Here is a 10260-nt window from a genome sequence, read left to right as displayed (position 1 = left end):
TGGTGGATGAGGAAGTTTAATGAAGAACATTATGCAAAATATTTGTGCACCCCGCAACAACAGTACTTTCTTTATTTGGACAGAAGACAGTCAGTATCTTTGCCTGTTTCAAGCTAAAAGCTGAAAAAGTCACCAAACGTTTGACTAAAAAGTAAAAGAGAATTAAAGAAAAAACATTACACATACTTTAACAATCATTTTTTTTAAATCATTTGTCACATAAAAAAGATTGAAAACAGACTCATATAAAATGTCAAAAAACATACCTGAGATCACAATCAACATTGCCTACAGTCATTAGCAACTTATAGAACTACATAGAATGTATCAAAATGCTCATTGTTTAATGATTATAGGAGTGCCACTTCCCTTTCAAGTATGTTTCTATTCATGGCAATTTATGAAACACTCCAAAACTGCCATAAAAAAATGAATTTGATGCTTATTAATCAACATTCTATGGTGTACCTTGTTCACGGAGCTCAATAATGCTAATAAACCTAGCTGCTCAGTGAACTGTGTGCATACTAGTAACTTTACACTGCTGCCACACTGATGCTTACGGATTCATATCTCCCTGGTAGTGCCTTGCATCCTCTACGTCCACATCACACCCGCTGGTCCCTCCCCCGCACATCTCACACTCCAGCGCCGCTGTCCGATAGGCCTTCCACACCGTGGCGTCCTGCAGACACACTGTCCCGCCCCCTCTCTTCTCCTCAGCCTCGTTGCGGTTGATGTCGCCCACACACACCCAGCCAGCAGCTCCATCCAACCCACCCCCGGTGGTACTCACGGCCCACTTGGAGTGGTCATTGGAGGCCTTGAAGGTGATCCTCCCGCCTGGGGAGATAAGCTGGATGTCCAGGACCTTCCAGCCCAGGGAGCAGTCAGAGGGCAGGATGCCAGTGGAGCGGATCCAGAACTGGACTAGGAGGTCTGACTGGAGGGAGGGAGCCACCCAGTAGTGGTACAGATCTAAAGGGAGATAGGAGGAGGGGAAATGGGGATATTGTGGTTAAATGTTGGGTCAATCACAATGACAAAACGGTAATGACATGAATAGTCATTCTTACCATGAAACAACACTTCAACAGTACAAAAAATGACAAATGAATAGTTTCAAAATTGTTCCTTACCATTATTGAATGATCTCCCCTTGGCAAAGCTGATGAACTCGGTTCCACCCAATGAGGTGAGAGGCACACTGCGATTGGATGCAGGTTGGGTGTGCGGTAAGCTGCTATAGGCCATCTGCCCTTGGCTGTTGTTACAGACATCAGCCAGTGCGGGCACCAGAGAGGCCAAGGAAGCAGGGACACCACAGTCATACACATTGGGCTGGTTGATCTGCAACTGCTCTCCTGCAATTTAAAACATAATACATGTCAACTGAAGACTTCAACTGAACACTTCAAACATTTCAATCAATGAATTCTGTCAAAAGTAAAGCAAATAATGATGAATTGACTGATCAATCTGTCTGTCTGTCTGTCTGTGTGATTCAATAGCGTCGTCCGGGTTTGGCCGGGGTAGGCCGTCATTGTAAATAAGAATTTGTTCTTAACTGACTTTCCTAGTTAAATAAAGGTTAAATAAAATAGGCACCAAGTTCCAAGACAAGTACTATCTTAATTAATGACACTCATCTTAAGCTGAACAAAAATATATACGCAACACATAAAGTGTTGGTCCCATGTTTCATGAGCTGAAATAAAAGACCCCAGAAATGTTCCATACGCACAAAAAGCTTTTTCAATCTCAAATTTTGTGCACAAATTTGTTTACATCCCTGTTAGTGAGCATTTCTCCTTTGCCAAGATAATCCATCCACCTGACAGGTGTGGCATTTTAAGAATCTGATTAAACAGCACGGTCATTACACAGGTGCACCTTGTGCTGGGGACAATAAAATGCCTCTCTTTTGTCATACAACACAATGCCATAAATGTCTCAAGTTTTGAGGGTGCGTGCAATTGGCATGCTGACTGCAGGAATGTCCACCAAAGCTGTTGCCAGATAACTGAATGTTCATTTCTCTACCATAAGCTGCATCCAACGTAATTTTAGAGAATTTGGCAGTATGTCCAACCGGCCTGACAACTGCAAACCACATGTATGGCGTTGTGTGTGCGAGCGGTTTGCTGATGTCAACGTTGTGAACATAGTGTCCCATGGTGGCGGTGGGGTTATGGTATAGGCAGGCATTAGCTACGGACAACAAACACAATTGCATTTCAACAATGGCAATTTGAATGCACAGAGCTACCATGAGATCCTGAGGCCCATTGTCATGCCATTCATCCGCCGCCATCACCTCATGTTTCAGCATGATAATGCACGGCCCCATGTCACAAGGATCTGTAAACAATTCCTGGAAGCTGAAAATGTCCCAGTTCTTCCATGGCCTGCATACTCACCAGACATGTTGCATGTTGTATTTATATTTTTGTTCAGTATAACTCCACGAGAGACATGAAACTTACAGAGCAAACATTGCACAGCGGGAGGAGTATGGTCTCTATGGTTACAGTGCCATAGAGGATAACCCTATCTGTCACTATGGTAACAGCACCATTTGCTAGCCAGGTTGTAGTGGCACTTGCTACTACAATATGCTAAAATGCTAATGACCTAAATTGTTTTTGCAAATGTTATTTTTGGTTCACAATTGTTTTGTCAACATTAATGTGGCTTTATTAACTGTTGCGTAATAATGAGTTAATTGTCATTTTTAAGTTCATTGCATGCAGGTTTTTCAGTGATAGGGGCAGCAGTACTTTATCATTAGAGACCCGCTATTACTGTGGAGAATGACTATGACATAGCACTTAGTTTGTAGGGTCAGCAATAGTAGTACGGCACCCCTGGAGAAAATTACGGTTAAGTGCCTTGCTCAAGGGCACGTCAACAGATTTTCCACCTTGTCGGCTCGGGTTGTACGCACAGACAGTCTGTCTCAGCATAAAACAGTCGCATGAAATAGAACACATTTGTGTCTTCATGAAACAATTCACAGTTTCATGCATTATAACAGGGTGGATAATCCAAGATACTTTTTCAGAATTCTAAGGTAAACTTATAGTATTCCAAATGACTTTTACAGGATTACAGTCTCACCAATGGCCTGAAAGCGTTCCAGTGGGTAGGTCACACAGATGAAGTTCTGTCCGTTCTGTACACCACTACCTGGGTAGGAATATTGCCCTATTTCCTTTACAGGGGGGAAATGAGGGGTGCTGTGGACCAACCAATAGCCCTGTGTCTTGTCCAATAAGACAACACCTGAGATGGAGAGAGGGAGATAACACACTCATTGAAAGCTGAGTCATTTCACAACAGTACATACTCTCTTGTCAGACAAAAACATTAACATGCTACAAATGGAGTAGCTGGCCAGAGGCCTGGGTGCTGAGATTAACATTATAATGTGATGCCTGTATACAGTATAAAGCTGAGGTTTATATTGTCCTGACCTTTAGTGTGGCCACCTCGGCTACTAAGGAAACCAAATCCTTTTTCTCCCTCCTCGGGTGGTCTCTGGTCATTGTACAGGATGTATGCAATGTCATCATTCTGCAAAAGAAAGTACACACACTTATCAGAAGATATACACTTTCATGTATATTGCACACTCTAAACTCAGAAACAAACAAGGTTTATAGCGCCAATAGTGTTTGTTCTTTGATAACATGTCATATGCTGTATTTATTTATCATGGCTGTCTGGGTAAAAAGAAAGCTCCAATTCCACCATAGTGAAAATTAGACAGTGAAAGAAACAACCCACCAAAAAATTATAGATCCACATTTTGATTTTTTGTGTCATTCTGTCTCATTCCACTGTCACAAAAAAAGGGAGGGGCCAGCTTCCAAAAATAAATCCTCAGCAGTGGTAAATACTGCTATGTGTTGCAAGTGAAACTTAAAGGGAAAATCCACTCAAAAACTATCTTTTGGTATTTTTTGAATTAGTCCACTGTTGATACAGTCCCAAAATGGTTTGCATGTCAGCAGTCAAGTTTCAAGATATTTAACTTCCAAGAAACAAAGTGTCACCGGCCACATCATCATGAAAAAACATTTTGGGCCTGTATCAACAGACAACTCATAATTTGTCATTTTAAAAAAATAGTTTAAGTTTCACAGTTCATTCAAATGTGGTCTGATATTAATAATAGAAGGAACCAGACCTTCCCCTGCTCATACAGCTGGCCCACTGTCCTCCCCAGGGCTCCAGTGCTGTCATTCACCAACACGTTTCCATCCCTCCATCCCTCGCTGCCTTTGTCCATCAGTAGATAACTCTGTCCATCATTGGGAAATTCACGATCAACATGGGGGAGTTTGTAGAGATAGAACCTGAGAGAAAGTATTTGATTGTTTTAGTGTTGTTTTAGCATATTTTTTTTATTTAACCAGGCAAGTCAGTTAAGAACAAAATCTTATTGACAATGGGGCAGAACAAAAGATTTTTACTGTGTCAGCTCAGGGATTCAATCTAGCAACCTTTTGGTTAGCGGCCCAATGCTCTAACCACTAGGCTACCTGCCACCCCATACCTTGCTATGCACACTGTCTGTGACTAAGTAGCTAACAGACCTAAGGGAAGAAGGAGGTCATATCAGCTCAATCTTCAGTCTGCCCAGAACCGTTTTCTCACCAGTCAACAGCTTCCCCTTGATCATTGTAACAGGAGATAGGTGAGGAGCCTCCCTCTTCTGGTTGAAACAGGATCATCAGGACAACAAGTGACAACATCTGAAGGGAAAGCAACGAGGTCAAAATACTTTTAGGAACTGTGAAAAACTATTGCCAAAATGACAACTTCAACATGTGTTGACTAAAATGGAAAAGGGGTGGCTTTAGAACAAGAAGAGAACGCAGCGATGCATTACAAATTGCAACAATAGCCGACAGTCGATGTTAAAATTATGTTACAATGTTGTAACAATGTATCAGAATTAAACTAACAAAAAGTATCCGATTTTGCATTGATTTGATATCTAATTGATTTGTCAACTGCTTTAGAATCAATTAGGATGAAGCATAACCCATGCAAACGAAATGTATAGCCTCCTCAAAATCAGACCTCGAAGCCAGTTCTACTGCGTTTTCTTTGTTCCCCTATAATCAGGAGGGACTGATTCAGACCCAGGTCTGCGCACATAATGATCAGCTAGAACAGAAACCCAGCAGGCTCCGGACCTCGTAGGGTAAGAAAGAGTTGAATACCCCTGCTATAGCCTATGCCCAATGTGCCCCACTGTAAGGTTGATTGAAAAGTCTAATTTCTACATCAACACTTAGCCTACCTTTGAGTAGATAAGAATTTGACAAGGGCGCTGATTCTACAGCTTTTCCGTATCCACGTGATCTTTGATTGTGGCGAACTATTCCATTTCTATATTTGAGATGCATCCTTGTTTTGAAGTATGATGTCACAGGGCGGGCTTTTGGTCACGAGTTAATGAAGTGGAGCATTAACGCCCTGGACCAGATGGACCCTTCTGCCTTTTACACATGGGGAAAATCTATTAATTTAAATGGAATCAGAGCATATATGACCATAAAGCAAGCCGCAAACGTATGATACATATTTAATGAACAAGTGTGTTTTCCTTGCTGTTGTCAACAATGGTTGAACAGTTAAGGGATGGAGTTGATACATTTCCACTGTGCTGTGGAAAATTAATCCACAGCACATATAGGCTAGCCTAACAGCCTAGTTGTCTCTGAAAAACAGATTTCTGTAAACAGCACTAGTGCATTGCAACACTGTAATGTAAAGGCAGATATCTTTCGTTTGACAATTGAGTAATGAATATTGAGTGGTTATGGCAAATTGCCTGGGATTGAGAACCTCAACCTCATATCCCACCAAAACAGTTTCTCTGTCTTTGGGACTTTGTTTTTAACAATTGTAAAGAAAGTCTAGATGTCATGCCCTGACCATAGTAAGCTGTTATTCTCTGTGTTGGTTGGGGCGTGATAGTGACTTGGGTGGGTCATCTAGGTGAATTTGTATGTCTATGGTGGCCTGATATGGTTCCCAATCAGAGGCAGCTGTTTATCGTTGTCTCTGATTGGGGATCATATTTAGGTAGCCATTTCCCCATGGTTATTCGTGGGATCTTGTCTACATTTAGTTGCCAGAGTGCACAACAGTAGCGTTTCGTTCGTTCGTTCGTTCGTTCGTTCGTGTGTGTGTGTGTGTGTGTGTGTGTGTGTGTGTGTGTGTGTGTGTGTGTGTGTGTGTGTGTGTGTGTGTGTGTGTGTGTGTGTGTGTGTGTGTGAGTTTCGGTTTATTAAAAATATGTGGAACTCTACTCACGCTGCGCCTTGGTCTATTCATTACGACGAGCGTGACACTAGAAGGCTAAAGAAAGTTAAAGAAAGTATTCCACTTCAAGTTCCTTGTGTTGCACAGAGCATACTTAGCATTTTGACCTTCGAGCAGCCAGTTGTCATATGATATGATAACTTTTCACTGCTCTTGCTATTATCACTGCTCTTTAATAAGCTTTACATATTGGCCTCAATGCCTTCGTCAGCAGTGTGCAGGTTTGTTATTTTTTCTGATCGTATTCAACCTGCAATAAAGAGAGCTCAAATGTGCGAGTGCCTTTTGAATGTTGAATCACACTTTGAGGAACTGCCATAATAAGTATTCTTCCTCATAACTTACCACCTTCCCTGCCTAGACAGTTCAAGACTTCCTCTGAAAGTTGCCGTCTCAGTTGGAGTGGACTGGAGTCTGACAAGACTGCAGGCTTCCTGGAGGCCCCAAGGCTTTTGATGCTGTGTTGGCCCTTGCATTGGCTCAATATCTCTGTGGGGTCCAGTAGACAAAGGCTGAGGGACTTTATCGTAAGCCTTCTCGGGGAACAACTAGAAACACTCTTGATGCAGGTCAAACATTTAACGCTTATTTTATTCTCGTGAGGAGCTGAATTCAAATATAACATGGAAACACAAACACTCTCATTCATACTCGTTCACTGCTGTGGTGAGCAAAACTTATTTCCTCAAATTGCAATAAACACATTTAAAGCACCCCAAAGCGTAGGGGCATTTTGAATATCATCAAAATTATTGTGCAGTCCACATCCAAATCTGCCCACTCTGTAAGCTTAATATCATACAACAAACATTGGAATTAGTCTCTACAGCATTATGCAACTGAAATGAAGCCTCTATTATTCACATACTATTTTTTTATTAAATTACTGATGCAGTCATCGATACAGATGATACTGTTAACTCAGACCATAACAGAACAAAATGGTCATGCCTGGTCTGGCCAGGTGAATAAGAAGCAAAAGCCATTGCTCTATAGGGCTACACCACATGCTCTGAGCAATTTGAGCCCATCTCTACAGCATGTGTATCTCTCAGGTTCCCAGAATCCCAGGCAACTCAGTCCTCTGGTCCTCCATGCGTCCTCCCTGGACACTCAGCAGTAACGAAAAGAAGTCATCGTCATCCATAGGCCCTGGGGCCACACTGCGCTGCTCCTCCAGCCTACCCTGGGACTGAAGTACAGAGACAGTCAGAAACACCACATGGTTTGATGCCTATTTTACACTGGACCTGAGGTACGGAGACGAAACATTACACCTACGTAACATCACATAACATGATGCTTATACACCATATGACATGATATGTTGTTACACCCTACAACATAATACCCAATGCCCATGTTACAGCACATGACATACAGATGTAGGATATTCATTTGATCAGTATTGTTGCAGTAAAATAATCCTGCAGCAACAGCATTTGAATGTTTAGTCCATGATGTTGCATGATCGGTGGTTAGGCTATAAACTGGCCAAAATTAAGCTACTTGAAAAGGGAAATACTGTTAATATAACTGTGTTAGTGCGGGTTTTCCGTTCATTTATGTAAAGCACAAAGTCATTGCATTTCCTGGAGCGCAGGAAAATGAAGATCCTTCATCTGTTATGCCAATGTAGCACTGTAACATGATATTAACGTAACACCATATGACATGATGCCTACATGATATTTTGCTTATGACAAGAACAAAATAATGTTTTGGTCAAATTGACTATTGGCAGCTTGGGTGATTACAGTTACTTACTTGCGAGATGAGAATCATATTGTACAAGTCCTCGTTCTGCACTGCAATTGGAGCAGACTTTTTAGGCTTTGTATCTTTTACGCTGCTCCTCTTCTTATTGGCTTTCGGCTTAAGGGGTGGGGTGTCATGTAGTTCCACCCGCTGGTCGTCAAGCCGACGGCCTTGGGAAGTAGCCACCAAGTCAAAGAACTCATCTTTCTGCAGCGAGGTCATTGAGGAGAAATGCACTGTTGGAAATGGAAGGGGAGAAAAGAAAATGGAGTGGAGACATGCTACATTTAGTGGCCTAGTTCATTTAGTGTCCTAGTTAATTATTCAAGCAATATTATTTCAATATTTTACTAATGTACAGAAGACATCCTAATATGTGTCCCTGCCACAGTTATATGATAGAAGCGCTTCAATGGATGTTGGTACCGTACAGTTATTTACAGCTTTTCCCCTTCTGTCATTTGAAGTGAGTCAGCATGTCAATGTTGAAACAAGGGAAGCTAATTGCAACAGTTGTTATGTTTACCACAGTCACTTAGTTAGTTATCATTACAGGGAGTTGTTTTCGCATTCTATCACCTCTGTGGGCTCTGTGGGCCGGAATGTAGGTGTTGGGTTCAGAATGGCACCTTCTCCTCCCTCTGAACGAGCACCGCTGGTCATTGAGTCGTCTTCCTTCTTGCAGAGTAAAGACCAGGTCATACAGCGCGTCTGGGAAGTAAGGGGTTAACCGTTGAGCCTGTGAAAGACAGGTGGCAGAAAGAGTAGTCATTATCAAGGACTTCAAAATGGGGGGTATCACTACTCATTTCAAACAAGCTGGCATTTCCACACCTACAAATTCTGTAACCACAAAATGAACCCCTCATTCTTCCACCCCTGGAATGTTGTTTGTTCTTTTTCTATATGTGAAAGAAAACCCAATAACGGAATTATTGTAATTGTGGGCACAAGGGAAATTGCTGTATTTTTTTTGTGAAAGCAAATGTTATAAACCTGTTTTGTGGCATGCTCTGGGCTCAGCGTATCTTTGGGCAACTGGTCAAAGGGAAGATGTCTATTTGTGCCAACTTGTAATCCTTGTGATGGTTTGTCCGTCTCCAAATCTTGTTCTGCTGTTTTGTATTTTTCTGTTTCATCCACCATCGCCATCCCCTCTTTCTTGCCATGTATTTTCGGTCCATCCATTACTAATTCATCCATCCCTTTAATGTGCTCAACCCCATCCTCTGTCCCAGTCTCTCCTTTTGCTTGATTTATATGGTTATCCTTTTTTCTTTTGTCGCCATCTCCACTTTCAGTGTTGGTTTTTCCAATCTGTCCATGTCTGGCAGTGGCATCCTCTTCCGCACTGGAGTCTTTATCGTTGCTCTTGCCTGTTATTGGCTCTATCCCTCCCTCAACAACTCTCTCAACATCTCCCTCCTTAATAATGATTAGATCCTCCAAGTGCTCCTCTTCAGCTGTTTCAACTTTGACCTCTGGGTATTCCATGACAACATCCATTTACGTCTGTCTCAGTGTAAACCTGACAAAAAATTAGATAAGACAAATATATCAACTGATGTTCTATTGTACATTATGAGGATTGTGGAACTGGTTCTAAGAAAATGTATTAGGTAATCTAATAGAGTTCATCAAAATGTTAACTCCCAACAACACATGTAGAAGACTTCTAGTGTGACACAGACTGAACGGCCACTGTACCTGTAAGCATAATATGGTATAATCTCAAGAGGGGTGTTTATGAAAAACCAGGACTGGTTTCCTGCTCACTTCTTTAGGCACTGAATTCCTATCTTGGATTGTACTTGCCCGCCTGCCAATCATTACCTTACCCTCCCACGCTCTCAATAAGTCTATCGTACCTGTGTTTTCCTGGAGTTCAGTTTCTGATAAACATCATCTTCTTGTGTCCACATTGATTAGGTATGGCATCACTGATTCACATGGCAGTTTTCTTCATGACAACTAATTGCTATCAGTTATGGTTCACATATCACCGTGACGAGCTCTTCCTCGCTCTCTCTCTCTCTCTCTCTCTGCCTGTCAGCCCTCTAGTCTCTTCCTGTTCCTCTTACCCCAACCCACCCCTATGTATTTGTCCCCTATCTCTCTGCGTCATGGCATTATGAAATATTACTGTAAAAAGTGAAGTGG

The 10260-nt window shown here is 41.9% G+C and overlaps 2 protein-coding genes across 2 annotated transcripts; both read right to left on the bottom strand.

The window, feature by feature from the left end:
- Positions 1-39: 39 nt before the first annotated feature.
- On the bottom strand, positions 40-5419 carry LOC120031287 (deoxyribonuclease-2-alpha-like). The gene is made up of 7 exons (XM_038976970.1): positions 5315-5419; positions 4663-4760; positions 4193-4361; positions 3477-3576; positions 3121-3285; positions 1140-1364; positions 40-978 (listed from the first exon to the last, which is right to left on the bottom strand). Exons 2-7 carry the CDS (start codon positions 4758-4760, stop codon positions 560-562), a joined length of 1176 nt encoding a protein of 391 aa, XP_038832898.1. The 5' UTR covers positions 5315-5419; the 3' UTR covers positions 40-559.
- A 1496-nt stretch (positions 5420-6915) lies between these two features.
- Positions 6916-10160, bottom strand: LOC120031178 (G-protein-signaling modulator 1-like). The gene is made up of 5 exons (XM_038976798.1): positions 9969-10160; positions 9097-9628; positions 8680-8839; positions 8110-8336; positions 6916-7534 (listed from the first exon to the last, which is right to left on the bottom strand). The coding sequence occupies exons 2-5, from the start codon at positions 9604-9606 to the stop codon at positions 7394-7396; spliced, it is 1038 nt and encodes a 345-aa protein (XP_038832726.1). The 5' UTR covers positions 9607-9628; positions 9969-10160; the 3' UTR covers positions 6916-7393.
- Between the last annotated feature and the right edge of the window lie 100 nt (positions 10161-10260).

The sequence above is a fragment of the Salvelinus namaycush genome, chromosome 37 (assembly GCF_016432855.1).
Source record: "Salvelinus namaycush isolate Seneca chromosome 37, SaNama_1.0, whole genome shotgun sequence".
Taxonomy (NCBI): Eukaryota; Metazoa; Chordata; class Actinopteri; order Salmoniformes; family Salmonidae; genus Salvelinus; species Salvelinus namaycush.
This window is presented reverse-complemented; position numbering and strand designations above follow the sequence as displayed.

What these genes read in the sequence shown, in the direction of transcription:
- LOC120031287 (XM_038976970.1), bottom strand. Translation starts at nt 4,760, where the DNA reads ATGTTGTCACTTGTTGTCCTGATGATCCTGTTTCAACCAGAAGAGGGA. An exon ending in CAAGGGGAAGCTGTTGACTG is followed by an intron (nt 4,362 to 4,662) that starts GTGAGAAAACGG and finishes ACTTTCTCTCAG; the next exon opens with GTTCTATCTCTACAAACTCC. An exon ending in AGCTGTATGAGCAGGGGAAG is followed by an intron (nt 3,577 to 4,192) that starts GTCTGGTTCCTT and finishes TTTCTTTTGCAG; the next exon opens with AATGATGACATTGCATACAT.
- LOC120031178 (XM_038976798.1), bottom strand. Translation starts at nt 9,606, where the DNA reads ATGGATGTTGTCATGGAATACCCAGAGGTCAAAGTTGAAACAGCTGAA. An exon ending in CAGAGCATGCCACAAAACAG is followed by an intron (nt 8,840 to 9,096) that starts GTTTATAACATT and finishes TGTCTTTCACAG; the next exon opens with GCTCAACGGTTAACCCCTTA. An exon ending in ATATGATTCTCATCTCGCAA is followed by an intron (nt 7,535 to 8,109) that starts GTAAGTAACTGT and finishes TCTGTACTTCAG; the next exon opens with TCCCAGGGTAGGCTGGAGGA.